Below are 17,831 nucleotides of genomic sequence, written 5' to 3'. Positions count from 1 at the left end.
TTGTGCACAGTATTAACAGACCCAAAGGTTCAGAGCATAAGGTAACACCAGCTTTGACACAAAAGGCTTGTGTACAGTTAGATAGACAAATGTGAGATACCCATATTTATATGTATTCTGATCTGGAGACCTTCAGCACCTCCAAATTTATTTATATGTTTTTTAAACCCAGGAATTTAAGAACAAAGTTTTAATTCCTAATTTCTTAAATTAGGAAGCTGCAGCCATAACCCCCCTGCCTGCTTCCCTTCTCTCACCAGCTACTAAATATCGCAAAGCTCATAAATTGTGAAAGCTGGCAAATCAGAACATTGCTTAGGTTTAAGACTGGGACCTGGGGCCAGGAGGTTTCAGTCCTGTATTACCTGGAATATATTGTTACTGACAGACTCCCTGGGATTCAGTTTCTACCAGCTATGAAGTGGGATTCTCAAATTATGTCATGCCAGCCTAGTTGCCTTTGATAACATGATAAGCCGTTTGGAAAGGGAAGAACCATTAGATGTGACACAACTTGGCATGCGTCAGCCTTTTCATGCCGTTCCATGCCCTGACGAACTGAGGAAATGTGATCTGGGCAAAGCCCCCGTAGGATGGGTGGGAAATTGTTCTGAAACAGCGATTATCTTGTGGTTCCAGGTCAGAATACCACGATCTCTTGAGCAAGGGTTTCTACTCAGCATGGTGCTAGTCAGTATTTTCAGGAACACCCTGGATGTTGGAAAAGGGCGTGCTTATTAAATATAGAAAATACACTAAGAGGAGGAAGACTGGAAGACAAGCTGGCGATTCTGGATGAGTGTCACAGGGTCCTGAAACACGGGCTGTGTCTGTAATGGAAGTAGAGCTTGCAAGACAGGAGGCACTCCTTCCACTGGGCTTGGCTCTGCTAAAACCTAAGCAGGAGTGTTTAGTTTTGGGCTTAGGTATGGCTCTCCTAATGCCTTCCAGTCTTGTGAGTCAATGTTGTTGGCAGCTGCTTATTTCACAGGGATATTTAATTTATTGTGGCTTGTAAAAAGATCCTAAGAATTGAGAATAGTTACAAAATGAAGTAGGCTCCACACTGTACTTTAATCTGAGGGGCTAGTCCTCCAGTCCGCCAGCAAATGAATATTCCTTCTTCATTGTAAGCATCGTTCACCTGAACAATGTAGCCCAAACTGCAAAGATTCAGATCTTTGCAGGGAAATTTGAAAGAAACAGGAACACTTCCAAGCTATGTATATGTTAGCTATACTTGCTGCCATTACTGGATAACAAGCCTAAACCAAGAACAACCAGTCAAGAAGTCTCATTTGCTGGGACTGCCATTTCCAGAGGAACAGCACAGAGCTCTCCTGGCTGGATACTTCGGCTAGCCCTGCCTTTGGTTTGTACAAAAAAACCCCAGGAGCTGTAAGAAGTTATTCCTAGAAGCTAAGGTCAGAAGGGGTTTACTGAGGCTGCCAGCCCCGATGCCGTGTGTAGCAGGACATGCCAAATGCCCGCCTGGCACCTCTCTCCTGGGCCAGTAAATTGTTGGCGTTGCCCTGGCAGAGCCTGAGGAGGGCTGGCTGGCATGGCCCTACCTCTGTCCTGGGACCAGTCCTGGGACTGCTGGCCAGTGCAAGGCGATACTGGCCAGTGCCTGGCATGTGCAGCGTGCCCCATGCTCCCAGGAGCGCTTCCAGCAAGGCTGGGCAGTTCTTGATAGTGATAGCTGGAAATAGGCAGCTGTTGGCAGCCCGCTTCCAGGTACCGTTGTTTTGGGGAGCCCTGGGTACCGCTTCCCTTGTGTCACAGGGGGCTGAGGGGCTATGGGGAAGATGGCAAATGACACCAGCCCCTAAACACCCCCCAAACACCCCCCTGGGAATTTATCTGGAGGGTCCTGAGGGGTCCTAACCAAAAGGAGCTGTGGGCAAGACACTGTGAGGGCTCAGCTGAAATGCCTCAGTGCTTGCTGACCTGGGGATGGAGCTGCTGTGGTCTCTCATCCAGCCCTCGTCCTCGTGGGCAGATGTGTAAAAGTGTGCCTTACTTCCCTGGCCCAGCCGTGGCTGCTTTCTTGGCCAATCTGGGGGAGACCAAGCCCTGCAGGCAGCGTAAGAAGCAGAAACACAGCAAACAACGTTTTGAAGCTCTGGGGAGAACATTATTACATTTATAGGCAAGAGGAGGAGAAGGGCTATAGTAGCCTTCAGGAAGCTAATGCCATTCCCTATATAGGGGTGATATGTGTGCAAATCCCTCCACATGCAGATGATGTCACGCTCCTAGAGTTTGCAGCTCTTACTGAGACTGCTCCAGCAGGCTTCTGCTCCGAGCATGGCACTAACAGGGCAGTTAACCCCTGCTGCCTCTGCTGTTCTGCCACAAGCTTTGAGCAAGGGGACGACATGCTCCTGCGCTGTTTAGTAGCAGACCAGGAATCTGCACCTGTCTGGGAGTGCTGAGCCTCAGCCTGGTTCACTTGCTGAATTTTGGGACCAGGCTCTGTTCTACGTTGCCTGCAAGAGAAAGCAGAGGCTGCCTCTTCAGCAACTTCATAGTGAAGCTTAAAATAATTTATTTTTTGAGAGACTTAATCCAGTCAGTGCTCACTTCCACCTGCATTCACACTGTCCATATCCTTACCTATATCCATACGCGTCCATTGCAAATGTGCTCGGGTTGGTATAGAAGGTGTTGCCTTCCAGAGCCACCTTCTGATCCCCCTGCCTGCCCTTGTTTGCTTAGGCAGCAGTAAACAGCAAAACCCCCAGCATCTTCCTAGGACATGGGTAGGCTTTTAGTCATCTTTTGTTCTTGGTTTATTATTTTAAGAAACCACTGGCTTAGGACATGCAAGAGCATGCACAGCTCAGGCTCTGCACTAACCCATCCTCACCTCCCGTTAGCATCTCTCTCCCTCAGCTCCTCAGACTTGGTGGGAGACAAGTCAAACCTTTCTCAAATTGCCTTGGTCTGGAAGTGGATGGCTTCGGAGTCGTTCAGGGCCCACGTGTGCAGCATCCTGGTGGGGCAATTCAGGCAGGAGCGGTTTCTCTGGAGCCTGAGTGTTTGCAGGCTCGGTGATCCCGGTCCAGGGCCAGTCTAGTTATCCACAGGGCTTCGCTAGAGGCGTAGGTCGCTATCGGTTGGCATCAGAAGGTGGCTGTAAATATATTAAATAAATGAAAGAAGCAAACTCAGCTGCGGCGTAAGCAGCAAGTCCTCCTGCTGCTGTCAGGGGGCATTGCATCCGAGCCGGATTGGGCTCCTGGGGAGGCGGCGTGAGCCAGTGGGCAAAGCAACAGGGGGAGTCAGAGACCTGGCTTTGCAACCTGCCTGCCACCCACTGCCAGCATCGCCCCGGGCAGATCGCCTCTTCTCCCCTGCCCTCCCTGCCTGGGTTGCTTTTATTTCTGTATCCTGTAAGCTCCGCAGGGGAGGGGCTGCATTTTCCATCTGCAAGCGGGATAAGGATACCACTAACACCGAAATAATTGGCTGTCAGTTTGCAGAGTAGAAAAGAAAATGGTGCAGTGTAACATTTTGAAGTCCTTTTGGGTAATATAAGATCTATTGCAAAGCACTTTGGCTGCAACAACAAAGCTTATCGATTAGCCTGAAGTGTTCCAAATTGGGTCTTTCTGCCCGAGAAGTAGCAGGATGAAGAATTAAAGTACTTACACAAGAGAATATTGTACATGAGTTATTGAGTAACCATCAGCTCTACTCCAGCGCTGCTCAGTTCCTCTGGACTGTGTGCAACTTCTGAACATTTTATCTTTTTCCTTCAGCATTCGCGTGCGTGTGCCAGCTTCTGCAGCATATAAACTAGGTGCTATTTTTATTGAATCTGGCTTTAATGTAGTAGATTTTTCACACGTGTGTTGGTTTTTTTTTTTATTGTTGGTCTCATTCCTGAACTTTCTGGCACCTCTGAGTGTAAAGTCAGTTATGTGCACATTGTTTGGCAGATGAATTCCTATTTCTGGGAATCATTTTCCTTCTAAAATGTATTTTTGTATTAAAAATGTGATCTGTATCCATAACTGAGATATACTGTCCTAAGACTCCAGCCCAAAGATTTCTGCAGCCAGAGACCACAACAGGGGATGCAGCCCTGTAAGGAGACCTACACTTTCCAAGCTGTGAGCATTAATATGATGATCTTTTTTTACTGACCCAACCTCTGCCTCTTGGAGCAGGAAAATTCCCTTCTGATCTGGCATCAGGGAAAATCCAGCCAGAAACAGAAGGTAAGAAGTGTTGTTTCCCTTCCCAGCTAGTCTCCCTGTTAGATCAAGAGCAACCACCTATCTCACCGAACCTCCCTACTATCAGCTTTATCCCAGCTACTGCCTTGGCAGTCCTTGGTCCCCACTCCAGCAACCCCAGGCCCTGTGGGAAACGCTCAGGGAGCCAGCTGCCCACCCTTCTGAAGGTGCTGTCCCCCTTTTCTCCATCTGCGCACAAGCTGCCAGGGAAGAAGTAACCGTGGCTGTGTGTGGTTTTCTCGCCCAGGGTGACCTGGAACACATCTGCAAAGCCCTCCAAAGTAGCAGGAATGCGCTCCGTTAGGACATGATTCATCCTGCATACCGCATGGGTGGCTGCTCAGGGAGAATTTTGACATTTGCATACGCTGAGACTTACCGCTTCTCAGTTGCCCTCGAACCCCTGCACTTTGTCTGGTCGAGCGTGCGGCAGCTGCGCAACAGAAACCCCCTCCCGGAGGGGATCTCCCCCAGCTGGAGCCAGCCCAGCAGCGGTGGTTCTCCCCCCAGCTGCGTCATGGGGCAGGAATGAGAGAAGCCGCTCACAGCCAGGTTGAAGGATGGCTTTAGACCCTCAGCCCCTGCTCCAAGCAAAACTGGGATGGAGCTGCTGTCCAGGGCTTGATCAGGAATTTGATATCTGCAGGGCAGGAAAATATTATCACAATCCTACTGCTCAGGCAAAAACAAAGCATGGCAAAGGGAACCACTACAAACAGGACTGAGTCACGCGCGCCGCTTCTGGGAAGGAAAAGGAGTTGGGCAACAAGGCAATTGTCTCTCTCTACCTTAGGGCTGCTCCCGGCAAACTGGATTTACTTTGGCAGCTGCAGAGCGCAAGGCAGGTCAGCCCTAGGCAGAGAAGGGAGATGGTCCCAGGGCCGGGAGGTGACTACCTGCGCTTTGCCACCGGGCCCGCTGTCAGCGGCACCGCGCAGAGCAAGCAGGATGCAGCTGCAATAGATGGGAAAGACGGAGGAACTGTGAGTAACAGTAAGAAAAGGTAATGTCTTAGTAACGATTAAAAATATAATAGGTATATACAACTGGATCTAACCATTTAAAAAAAAAAATTCATCTCACAGACCTCATCTGGCTTCCTATGGCCTAAATACAATTTAGGGGGTGAAAAGGTGTTTTCCTGCTGGCATGTGTAGGCTGTTAAGTATCTCTAAAGTATATATAGCTTCATTGAGGGAAACTATTTCACCTGTACAGGTTAGTCTCCTTGAACTTACCGTCAGTCATTTTGGCATCAAAACCGTAACTAGGCAATCCTGGTACTTGGAGCACAAATCTAAAGTAATATGGCAATGTGTTTACAGCCTTTAATATCAAGGGAACAGAAATTTCAGGCTGTTCTCAGAAGTGCCAAAACCAGGCCTGATACCAAGTGCAACACTTTAAAGAAAAAATTCAGCAAATACGAATTTAGCAGATAGGAATTTACCCACCTACACAGAAACCCTGACACAGAAAGCATCCCAATGCCATGGGAGCCACCAGTAAACACTGACTAGTTCTCACTAGTAGGTGGGAATATGTTCCTATAGTATCTATCTAATTATGGTATAAATTTGGTTTCAGATACAGATGTAATAGCTAGGTTTGATATGAAACAGATTTATGGTTTTTAATTTTGTATTTTAGAAACAAAGTTAGGGTCTGAAAAAACCCACTCAAGCCAATAGAAAGTCTCATTCTAGCCTACGTAGGCTTTAGACCAATTCCCTGGTGAGCACAGGTGTTCCTAGGTGCCACCACCATCATGATGAGTCATTAAAAGCTGTTTCTAGTTTAGATTGCTTTTCTAACACAACATTCAAAGCCCTCACATGATATCCAAATAGAAGTATTTACACAAGATGTGTATAAATATAAAGTTTATTCAGTATAGTGTTTAGAAAAATAAGTTCACATCATCTCAGAATACAAATAAAACACTTAACTGTCCAGGCACAAACCCCTATTACAGTACAACAAACATACATACTTTAGATCTCTTTGGTTGGGTAATTAAGCACAGATATGTTTGATGATACACTCTGGGGCGGCATCACCTAACAGTGCAGTAAAGTCTCTGATTATTCCCTCCTCTAATGCATACATTCCGCTTAAGTTTCATATTTGTTGTAAGGCACAATAAACCCATATCACAGAAATAACTGGTTAGTTCTGGGCAAACAGTACATGCAGCAAAAGAACAATCATCCTCTGAATGTGAATCCTGAAAGTCAGAAGATTCACCCCCTCGAGTTCAGAAATTTAAGAAGCTAGTTTTAAATTATATGAAACATACAAGTAAGGTATAAAATATCCTTCAAGATAACTGCTAGGAGATACAGGAAGACTTCAGTTCTCCTTGCTTGTAAAACATCATTACTTTTGTTTCCAGAGTTATAAAATCACTATTCTTTTTACAATTTGAGATGCTTCTTGACCACAAGCACTAGGTGATTCATGCCCCTGTGAGTCCTGCACAAGTACTTTGTATGAAACTGGAGGGATACACCTTCTCGGTTGTTCATCTGCCCTTGCTAAGAAACGTGCACAGGCACTGGAAATCTACATACGGGAAAAGCTCCTGTGCACATGGGGCCAAATTCTGCCCTGTTCAATTTAACTAAGAACAGTTACTGAGGTGGTTTTGCAGGATTTAAAGTCAGAACCTGTCAAGTTATCATTAATCTCAGATTGATGGTAGTAACAATAAAGAAGGTTCCAGCCTTACTTCTGGGTAAGGTAGCTTTCCAAATGAGTCTTCCTGAATCCACAGGTAGGGTAAAGTAGTAAATGGAAAGAGGTATATGTTTCAATAGGCTGTGACTGTTAGGTTATAACTGTCTGAGTGTCAGCCTTCTGCACTGGTTCATACTGCCACCGTGTACTGGGCCAAATCCGTCCCTGACCCAACTCCAGTGAAATGAATGGACCATATTCTCGGCTGGCGTGAAAGTCAATGGAACTGTGCTAGTTTAGCCCAGCCGAGGACCTGGCCGATACATGTCCTTGATTTATGGGGCTGAAATGTCCTTTTAGGTAACACCACAGGAATAATGCTGCGAATAGTCCAGACAGAGCATTCAATTTAATGTATTTCTGGTTCTCTGCAAAACTCTGGGTGAAAGAGGCAGCCTTAATTAAAAGTAGTAAAGAACAAAGGGTTTTTTAACATCATGCTTTGTAGGAATTTGCTTAAACTTTAAGTGTATTTTTCAAAGCTGGGTCTGGGATCAGAAAAGTAGTAGAATTTGGCAATGTTTCCTGTAAGATTTCCAGTGGACTTACAAGTTACAAACATATGTGAAGCTGAAACGATCCTTTATTCTCATCTGTAACAGAGAGGGAGGGAGAAGGAATATGTATGACATACCTTCCATTTAAGGAACACAATGTGATAATAAGGACTGTGGGACTTGGACACTCACTGCCATTCATGAGTGTAAGAAATGAGCATCCACATCCCCTAAACACTGTGTAAAATCCTCAGTTTTGGAATCAGTGGAGCAATGCCTTATTTACAGCAGCCGAAGATCCGGCCCCAGATACTTTTCGGGGCTTTGTGTACTGTCTATTTAGAGCAGTTAGCCTGCTTGCTTGAGGGCCACATAATAAAAACTGACCCTTATTTTACAGTAGGATTAAAACTACTATTTAAATATCTATTTTAAAAACACTGTACCGTGCAATGAGTTTTTATATTGTGCATATGTACCTGCAGAAAACATGAGGTTATAACTACATTATCTGGAGGGAATGACAATGGGAGAAAGAAAGAGTAAAACATAATAATAAAATAAGTTACTTGATATCTGGAAGACTAGAATAGATTAATCTTACTTTGTCCCAAACCACTGCTTTTATGTACATCCTCCACTCCCACTGAGGAGCGGGAAGTCTATTAGAAGTACCAGACACTCCAAGATACGCACCACTGTAACAACATACAGAGTTTTCATGTCAACTGTGCTGCAAAGTCATGGAATTCAGAGCCTCAGTAACACAATGAATGCAAAGGAGAAAAAAATATAGAAAAAAAAGTAACAGGTACTGGTGTAACACCACATTCTTTTCAGTTATGAGACCTGATCGCATCAACAACAAGAGTGCTCCGAAATACTCTGTAGTTTGCCTCCAAATACAGTCTGAGCTTCACGGGCCAAATGTTAAGGCCCAAACAACTCCTTCAGAGCCACGCACACATGCTCCATTAATACAACAACGACACAGGGTCCTTCTAATTTTCCAAAGGGTTGAACAAATGAATGCAAAGCAGATACAGCTACTGTTACTGTCATCATCATCTTGGTTTTACGGGTGAAGAAGAGGTGGGAAGCAGATTGCTCATGCTGGAGCCCAGAGATAAACAAGCAGAGTGGAGAGGAGAACTTTGGACCATCAGATTCCCTACTCATGCAGAGATCCCATGAATGTGAAGGGAAATTGTGCCAAGGGAACATACAGCTCCACGTTCTGCTTGCGATAATCTCCACTTTAAAGCACTTGCCTTAGACACTCTTTTTGCTTGGGAGCATGCGGGGACAGCCAACTGCTAATGGGTTGTTTCTGTTTGCATAGCATCAGCATCTCCGTACAGCTGCAAAGCACACCCCTTGCACACTCGCTCTTCCCTTTCCCTGCAGCCCTAGAGACTCCGGCTCACAGCGTGGCCTCCAGTGCTCACCAAGAGCTCAGCTTCAAGGTTCCACAGAATACCTTGCAAAACGTGCTGTATTCAATATAGTGCAAAACAATAGCAAGGATGCCTACGCCATGCTCACAGCGCACAGAAAACCCCCTTCATTCTGCGAAGGCCTTCCACAGAACCAGTTAACACCAAGACAGAAACAGACTGGGTTTTCTTTCCTTTCCATTTTTTTGTCCTTTATAAATGATCTTGTTTTGTCCTAAACACAATTCAGAGCCCAAGAAGCTTATGAAAACATTTCCCATTGCCTTCCAAAGGCTTCAGACCAGGCTCCTGATGAGGATGAATACATGCTTTCGTTACTGTATATATTCACATTAGAATAAAAAAATAACAAAACCAAACCACAACGATTAACAGCATGTAATTTTTACACATCTGCATTCTTCTTAATATTTTAAAGCTTAAGGATGTGCTTTTCCATGCTACAAAAACTCCTCTGGAGGAAAGGTAAGACGTGTTCCACCTGCCCAGAGCCCTTCTGCCTCTGCTGTCCTCAGCACAGCACAAAGGGGCGAAGGAAGAGGAGACCCAGCTGCAGCCAGGCGGAGACCCTGCCTGCTCCCACAAGCCCTTTGGGCAGCTGCAGTTCCCCCCATCAGCCTCCACACGGCTTATTCTGGAAGGATATATAAATACACGCTTAAGTGCACTCCTGGATGGGGGCCTGCTTGCCTGAACAGCAGCTGAAGCCCTCCCACACGGGCTGTGTGGCCAATGGGTTCGTGTAAACATGGGGCTCCCTTCCCTGGCCTGCCCATCCAACCTTTCCTGCTCATCTGCCTGAGGCTAAGACCTTTCCCTCAGCATGACAGCTCAGCCCATGGTCCCTCTTTGGACTCCTCCTGCCCTGTTGACATGGTGCAGAAGGACCTATCTTTGGCTCTCTGCACCGCTAGTAAATGTCACCCATGATGACCGCAAGACTTAAAAACTCTTCTTACTCGTGCAAGTAGGGGCACTGAGGTCAGCGAGTCTACTTGCAGAAGTAAGGCATCAGGATTTGGCCCTGAGGACGGATATATGCAAATCAGTGTTTTTATTCCTCCTGCCACTGTGCTTTAGTAACAAAGATAAGGCCACTAGGAAGAAAGGCACATGGAATCCTGTAAAAAATACACAAAAAGGTTCAACTAATTCGCAAATTACTAACAAAACAAACAAAAAACCCCTGAACACAAAGACAGAGGGGGTAGAGACAGGGACCTCCTGGGTTTGTGAGACTGGGAGTTCATTTTCTAGTTTCAGTGTGATTAACATTTTACTTTTACAGTCTATTGCTTGAAAAACTACAAAAAAGTAAAACCTTGTCAGAAATAACTACGTTTACTTCCTGCTCAAACAATAAAAATAAATTAAACAGCCAGAAAACGTTTTTCTTTTCAATGCATTGTGTCTAAAGTGAAAGGGAACATAAACCATAAATAAAATCCATTGTACTAATTAAAAAAAAAAAAGTCTCCTTTATAACAACTGAAACAATATTTACATTCATACCGGAGAAAAAGCTTCTGAGTTGCATAATTAGAGTTTCAGATGATGCTTTTTCTGGTGCACTGACAAAATGCTAGCTGTAGCATTTAGAAGCCTGTACACATTTGATGCGAGATTTTTGGTTTGAAAGCAAGTCTGCTGGAAAAAAGCAAACACACCAGTAACAATATTACTTATGATTTTGTTTCATTTCTTAACCTCAAACAACATAAAAGTAGCCGGTGAGGTATCGTCTAGAGATCCTTAAAAGTTTCTCAATGCCCACGGACTAGAAGTAAACAGCAAAAATGACTGCATTGTTTCTACCTTTTCGGAGCGAGATTTTTGTTTTCTATCTAAAGTTAGGAGTGTATACTTACTGTTGAGAGTATGTTGTACTACGAAGAGTCTAGTTAAATTATCAGGGTAGTATCTCATAGCCAAATCTGTACCCATTCGCTCGGTATTTGCCCTGGCATTTTCTTTCTCCTTTAATCTGCCTAAGAGAAAACTGCATGCAAACCAAGGGTGGCAACCTAATTCCATTGCCAGAGATTCCTCTGTACATTGATTCAGACCACTTAAATGTTCTTCTGTTTTCTTTAAATGAAAAAAACACCCAAACCCCACCAAACAAAAAAACCCCAACAACCCAAAACAAACCCACTTTGGGATTGTTAGGGCCTCAACAGGAGACTTATCTATTAAAACAGAAAGCAAGAAAAAAAGTTACAAGTCTTGCATATCTTCATCCATCTGAACTGTCTGCAGTTTGGCAAGTTCTTTTTTGTCTGTTTCCAGTTCTTCACAAACTGTGTCAACCATGTTACTCATAACATACTTGGATTTTGAATCCATCATCATTAAATTGCCAGTTGACTTACTCTCAGCATTAGGTAAGAAATTCTCTTTGACATCAGGTACGGCTTGCAGAACTAACCTGTGCTCTCTGACAAAATCTTGATGTACTTGTGCAGAGGAGTGGCTGACACGGTCTCCACTTGTAGAAACTATTTCTCCAAGTGTGGGCTGTGCTGTAGAAATGGACAACAGATCTTGACTGGTAATGAGGGAACAGTTCTGAAGGGTTGCATAGTTAGTGTTGCTGATAGATATCACCGTAGAGGTACTGGTCACAGGCGACGACATGGACTGGCTCTCTGAGATACCAGAGTTCAGTTCTGCAGCATTTAAGAGAGTTGGTGGTGTGAGGGAAAAGTTATGTGAGGGCGTTACATTCACTAAGGAGGAGGCCAGGGACTGGAGTCCTCCGCTGGATATATTTTCAGAAGACATGTTTACATTTAGTTGCGTGTTCTGACTGACTGGCATCAACTGAGAAAACACAAGGCTTCTTTCCAGTCCTTCTTGCTTGACAGAGCCTACCGCCTGGCCTGAATTGGGAACTGTATAAACAACTGCACTTGGAGCAAGGGGGCTGAAGAAGACCTTTCCCTGCTGCACTGCTGAAGATTCAGTTGTAAAAGTTCCTCCATCAGACGTGCTGGGATTTACTGAAACGTTACCTAGAAAACCAGAAGCAAAAGAAAGGAAAACACAGATTATAGCTGGCAAAGAGCTGTGCGGGCGTTTTGTTAAGATGTTTTGGTCTTTTTCATGTCTGCAGTAATGCCACACAGAATAGTGTTGTTTGTAACAGGTGAGAGAAAATTTGGTATAAAGAAATAAAAGCCATTAATAGAAAGTGCTTCTAGAAAGGAAAAAAAAAAAAAAAAAAAAAAAGGAAAAGGTTCTGGTATACGAGGTATCTTTCAGACTCTCATTAAGGGGCAAACAGTCCCCAGTCATGTGATTAAAATGAACGTGCTTTGGCCTTCGCTAGTTGCCACCACTCAATTTCTAAGAATAGAAGCATGAAAAGCTATTAAAGATAGTTCAGTGACAGACTACAGCTTGTGTGTGGGAACTGGAGACACGTCACATGAAATCCACTACTGGATTTCTGCTGGGCAGAATCTACTGAAGTCAACCTGCAAAAAAACCACCAAAACCCAGTAACTTCTATTGGGTTAACTAGGTAGTCTGTCCATCAAGCCCTCAGATGTAACATCTTTCACCTTGCTTTATTGTGTGTTTCTAAAAACCTAACCCTACCACATCTACCACGCCACGAAAATTCACCCAGCGACTGCCTACCCTCACTGAAAGCCATGGCACTGCTCATGTGATAATGTAGCTAGCCAAAGCAGGAAGAGGCAGCCAGAGGTGACCCGAAGTTGGTTTTACTGGACATGCCATGAAAGTTACACCTCTCTTTCTCAAAAGCAGTTTAATCGTTATTTTAAGAAGCTACAGTTGGAGACACCTGAATTTTTTACAACCGCATTGAAAAAGCGTTTCTCACCTGGGGAGTATATTAACTCCCTATTAATTTCTGTTGATCAATGATGATTTTTTAGAAGATCTTACTCATATGTATAAGCTAGAAGAATAAAGCAAGACAACTTGAAGTTACCTGGCAGTAAGATATAATTTACTGTACTGTAGCTTGCTTAAAATAGCCTGCAGCACACCACTTGGAATAGACAGCCAGCTATCCATCCATCTCATGTTAAGAAAAAGAAATCAAAGCAGCAAGTACAGATCCTGACTTCTTACTGCACCAGGCTAGACACACAGTGGATCACTCTCCAGTGGGCATTGGCATTTTTAACAATGGGAAACATGTTCAGAGAAGAGCTTATTATTAATCCTAAGACTTTCAAATACAACAGTCCCACACTAGTTAAGGGACAGAACTTCCTCACCTTTCCTGGCTGTCCATTTATGCCTTGGAGCACACGGATTAAATGGCTTTTATAATTACAGGTCGTATTCAGACCAAATGTCTTCTCTTTTTCATCTTGTTTAAACTATGCACAAATAAATTCCAGTGACTGCGAGTGCCGCATTTTAGGATCTTTTAATTATGCATCCATTTAAAATGTATTTGTACAGCTTCAGTGTTCCTCCCTGTCTTACAGCAAGAATAACTCACATAAGCTAACATGAGCACAATTTGATTTTCATTATAATACTCACAGCTCCTGAAACTAGGGATTCGTTCCAGTTTCATCATTTTCATAACCAAAGATACAGTGGCTAATGAGTAACAAAGCTGTTGGGTTGTGCTTTATAACTGACCTGCTTCAAAACAAGGATCCAGAACTAGGCTTGTGCTCCCCAGGGATTCTTCCTGGCTGGCTGCAAGTTTCAGTCTATGGTATGTTAAGACAAACTCCAAAGCAAGCTTGGGGAGGAGCCTGCACACTTGGCACGTGAACCTGCCATGACGTATTTCCCTTGGACCGAGGGCAGTTTTATCCAAATACCCTCGCGTTTTCTATCTACAAGCTATTGCACATTTCTATTGTTTCCCTGCAGTTTAGCCTTTCTTAATTATAAGACAGAAAATGTAAGAGTGTAACTGCTTGGTCTTGTTCTGTCTATAGTCACTTAAAATTTATTTTTATGAAATGCTTTGGTTAAAAAAACCCAAAAAACAAAACAACCACCACAAGAACAACAGTAACAATTTCCAGCTGCTGCAATTTTCATCTTTATGAACCTTCTCATTAAAAGAATTCAATGGCAAATGGGGGATATTCTGAATTACTGAAACGTGTAAAGTTTACAGATATTTGTGAAGGCTGGTATCACAGACCTCTTGACAACAGTGTGAGATGAAAGGGCTGTAAATTACCAGACCTCCTTCTCTGCTCTTAGTAGAGGAGCTCAGCCTCGTGTAACAGTCTGCCCATGAGCATAACACACAATAAAGGCAAGCAAAAGGTACTGTTTTAGGTACTGCGCATGGCTGTGGCTGAGATACATTCCCAGTACCTTGGAGGAAAAAAGACCACAGCTTTTAAAACGCTATGTGTGCCTGATTCCAACGTTTTCTCATACCTCTTGCTGTAAGACAAAACTCTTACCTTGTGAAGCTGCCACAGAAACAGGAGGCAGCTGCAGAGAAGAAAAACCGATGCTTCCGTTCAGCAGCTGGCCATTTGTTCCTGAATTGGGGATCTGGACAATGCCATATTGGTTTATTTGGACAGGAGCAGTAAAAGTAACTACGGAGCCTCCATCTTGGGAAGCAGCAGTTTGTATGCTTTCCCTTTTCACCTCTGAGCTTGGTATCAATCCTGGAAAGGAGACCGGGATGTTGCTGGGGCTGAAGGTGGCTGCTGCCGCATTGGGGACCGAAGCCTGAAGGAGTTTGAAGTCCTTGACATCATCTGATGAAGACGACAGTATGTCAGTAATGGACACCCCATTGCTTACAACGCTCGACGTGGTTTTGGGCGAATTTAAGGTAACCGTCTGCGAAGCCCCCACGCTGAGTCCGTTGAGAATGACACCGTTGGGTCCCTGAAGAAAAGAGCTACCATTGAGAAAGACAGGAGAGGTACTGGCAGGCACGAGGTTTCCATTCAACAAGACGCCAGATGAGCTCAAGGCTATTTTAGTGTTTCCGAGCTGCTGCATGTAGACGGGCTCCATGTGGCTGGGAAGGCTGAGGCTGGTAACGCCATCGGATGAGCTGGAGAGCGGATGGGGAGATAAATCCTCCTGCCCCTTACTGGATTCATCTTCCGTGCTAGGGTTGCCGTCAGACTCGCTATGGGAAAAGACGGAGATGACACTGCATTACCACAGCCTGCCAGCAAGCCCTGCACCCAGGGGGGCTCCTTGCTCCCAGGCACTTTGGGAGAGTTTTCCCGAACGATTTTTCTCCAGCGTTTTGCCTTTGCAAGGCACTTTAAAGGAATTTAAAGTCAAGGGGGATGTTTCTTAGAAAAGGGCACATCAAACGCTGGCCGAGGAGGAACTTTAAAGACAGGGTGATAGACTTGTAACCCCCCCACCCCCCGCCCCGGCCAGCCCCGCCGGGCGGGCGAGCCGGCTGCCGGGCCCCCCCGCCGGCCTGGGGTGCCCACACGTGCGGGCCCGGCTGCAGCCATTTGGTAACTCGCTGGGCAGCAGCTGCGGGAGGCGAGAGCGGGCCGGGAAGCGCCGCCCGACCCTCCCGGCTTCAGCCCGCCGCCCCCGCCGGGCCGACCCCGGGCCCCCGGCCGCGGGAAGGGGGGAGGCCCCGCAGGGGGCCCGGCCCGCGCTGCCCCCAGGTGCCGCCGGCGGCACCTCGGGAGGGGGTGGGGGGCGGCCTTTGTGCGGCGCCCCGCGGGGCCGCCCCGGCCCCGCCGAGCCCCTCCGCCCCGGCCCCGCCGGGCTTTTTTTGCTGACTGGTCCGCCCTCGACTGCATTTTTCGGTCGCTCCCTCCCTCCCCCCTCGCCCTTTGATGTGTCCCGCGGAGAGGGGGCCGCGGCGGCACAATCGCGCCCTTGGTTGAGAAATGCCTTGGGGCCCTCCGCCGGCCGCCGCTTTTTTCCCTCCTTTCCTCTCCTCTCCCTTCCTCCCCCTCTCCCCGCTCTTTCTCCCCCCCCCCCCCGCCTCTCCCCTCCCTTCCCGTCCCTGCCCCGGAGGAAGGCGGGGGGCGGGAGCAGGGAGGTCACCTCCACCTGCCCGCCTCGCGGCGCCGAGCCCCCGCCGCGGCCCCTCCGCCCGCGGGGAGGGAGGGAGGGAGCACGGCGCGGGGGGGTGCCGAGGCAGAGCCCCCGGGCCGGGCGCGGGCGGAGCGCGGCCGGGCTGGGGAGGCTCTCCCACCCCGCGGGGAGCGGCCGGCCGCGGGGCTGGAGGCGGAGGCCTGCGGCGGGCCGGGTCAGGCGGTGCGGCCGCTGAGGCCCGGCGCGGCCGGCCCCGCTCCCCCGCTGAAACCCGAGCCCGGCCCGCTCCCGAGTCAGGTTTCAAAACAGAGCGAGCGGCGGGACCCCACACCCCCGCGCGTCCTCCGGCCGCCGTCAATGATTAACTCTGTCAGGCGCGACAATTAAATAAAAACAAGGCGGGGAAGCGACCCCCCCCCCCCCCCTCCCGCCGCCCTTCCCTTCGCCGCCGCGCCGCCCGGCGGGTCACTCGGCCCGGGGAAGGGGTGGCGGCGCGGGCCGGGCGCGGCGGGAGCGCGGGGCGGCGGCGGGGCCCGGAGAAGTTTCCCCGCGCTGCCGCCGCGGCGCGGCTCCCTCCCATGCCTGCGTGCCCGGGCCGGGTGGGTGTGTTGGGAGCGAGGGAGCGGGGAGGGGGAAGGAGGGGAGGACGAGGCGCACCGAAGGTAAGCGCCATGTTTGCAAGGGAAGAAAGAGCCGGGAGAGGGAAGGCAGGCAGGCGGGAGAGGGGGCGGGGAGGAAAGTTTGCCCTCACCTTTTGGACTGGGTCTCCGAAGGGTTGCGGTCCCGCTGCCGGCGGTTTTTGAACCAGTTGCTGACCTGGGTGAGGGACAGCCCGGTGATCTTGGCCAGGTTGCGCTTTTCGGCCGGCGAGGGGTACCGGTTCTGCTTGTAGAGCTCCTTCAGCGCGTTGCGGGACTTTTCCTTGAAGCAGTAGACCGTCTCCTCGCCGTCCCAGATCGTCCTGGGCAGCGGGTATTTCCTCCGCAGCCTGTACTTGTCCACCGCCCCCAGGGGTCTGCCCCGGGCTCGCTCCGCCTCGGTGTAGCGAGCCTTGTACCAGAGCTCCTGCAGGAGCGGGTGGTTGGAGGAGTCGAAGTTGTGGCTCTCCAGGATGCTGTAGAGCTCGGCGTAGATGCCCTGGTGGAAAGCCACCAGCGCCCGGGCTTTCATAAGGCTCTCGTTGCCACGTAGCAGATCGCTCGGGGGCAAAGACCACAGGAACCTGGCCAGGCGGTCCAGGTTCCCACCTTGCTGCAGCGCCTCGCACACGCAGGCGACGTGGTCCGGGGAGAAAGCCAGGGGGGTCTGCGAGGAAGAGGAGGAGGAGGAAGAAGAAGAAGAGGAGGAGGGAGACGAGGCAGCGTGGTGATTCCTGGCCAGGAGTTCCGTGTGGAGCAGTACCTGGTCCGCGGCTCCCTCCTCCCCGGCGGCGGCGGAGCCTGCGTGCTCCATGGGGAACGGGGCAGCGGCGGGAGGGGGCGGCGGCGCGGGGTTCAGGGCTCCCGCCGCGGCCCCGTCGGGGGGCACCTTGCTGGCTTCAGAGAGGATTTCCATCACATTTTCCTGCTTGATCTCCACCGCGCTCGTAATCTCGTCCGTGGGGGAGGCAGAAGACATGTTTCGGTTTGTTTTCCTTTTTTTTTTTTTTTCTTTTTCTTTTTTTTTCCCCCCTTCCCCCCGTCCCCTTCTCCTCCTCTCCCCCCTTCCTATCTCTCTGGAAAGTCCACTCCTCCTCCTCCTCCTGCTCTCGGCCGGCTCTAGCCGATCAGGTTTCCTCCCGGCCACGCAATAACCATTAAAGATAGCTGCTATAGCAAAGTAGTGTAAACGGGCTCCTCTCCGCGGCTCCCCCCAACGTGACTCCCAGCCCCGCTGCAATACTATATGGCACCGCA

General features: G+C 48.3%; 2 protein-coding genes across 2 annotated transcripts in view; one reads left to right on the top strand and one right to left on the bottom strand.

Moving 5' to 3' along the window:
* Positions 1-6,113: 6,113 nt before the first annotated feature.
* SIX4 (SIX homeobox 4) lies at positions 6,114-17,558 on the bottom strand. The gene is made up of 3 exons (XM_005437296.4): positions 16,688-17,558; positions 14,364-15,052; positions 6,114-11,954 (listed from the first exon to the last, which is right to left on the bottom strand). Exons 1-3 carry the CDS (start codon positions 17,551-17,553, stop codon positions 11,158-11,160), a joined length of 2,352 nt encoding a protein of 783 aa, XP_005437353.1. The 5' UTR covers positions 17,554-17,558; the 3' UTR covers positions 6,114-11,157.
* MNAT1 (MNAT1 component of CDK activating kinase) overlaps positions 17,483-17,831 on the top strand; it is a 124,598-nt gene continuing 124,249 nt past the window's right edge. Inside the window, exon 1 of the mRNA XM_027802560.2 lies at positions 17,483-17,559. Within this exon, the coding sequence (XP_027658361.1) occupies positions 17,552-17,559 (8 nt within the window). The 5' untranslated portion in view covers positions 17,483-17,551. The remainder of the gene's footprint in view (positions 17,560-17,831) is intronic.

The sequence above is a fragment of the Falco cherrug genome, chromosome 7, assembly GCF_023634085.1.
Source record: "Falco cherrug isolate bFalChe1 chromosome 7, bFalChe1.pri, whole genome shotgun sequence".
Classification (NCBI taxonomy): domain Eukaryota; kingdom Metazoa; phylum Chordata; class Aves; order Falconiformes; family Falconidae; genus Falco; species Falco cherrug.
The sequence above is the reverse complement of the archived record's forward strand: the minus strand, read 5'-3'. Positions and strand labels throughout refer to the sequence as shown.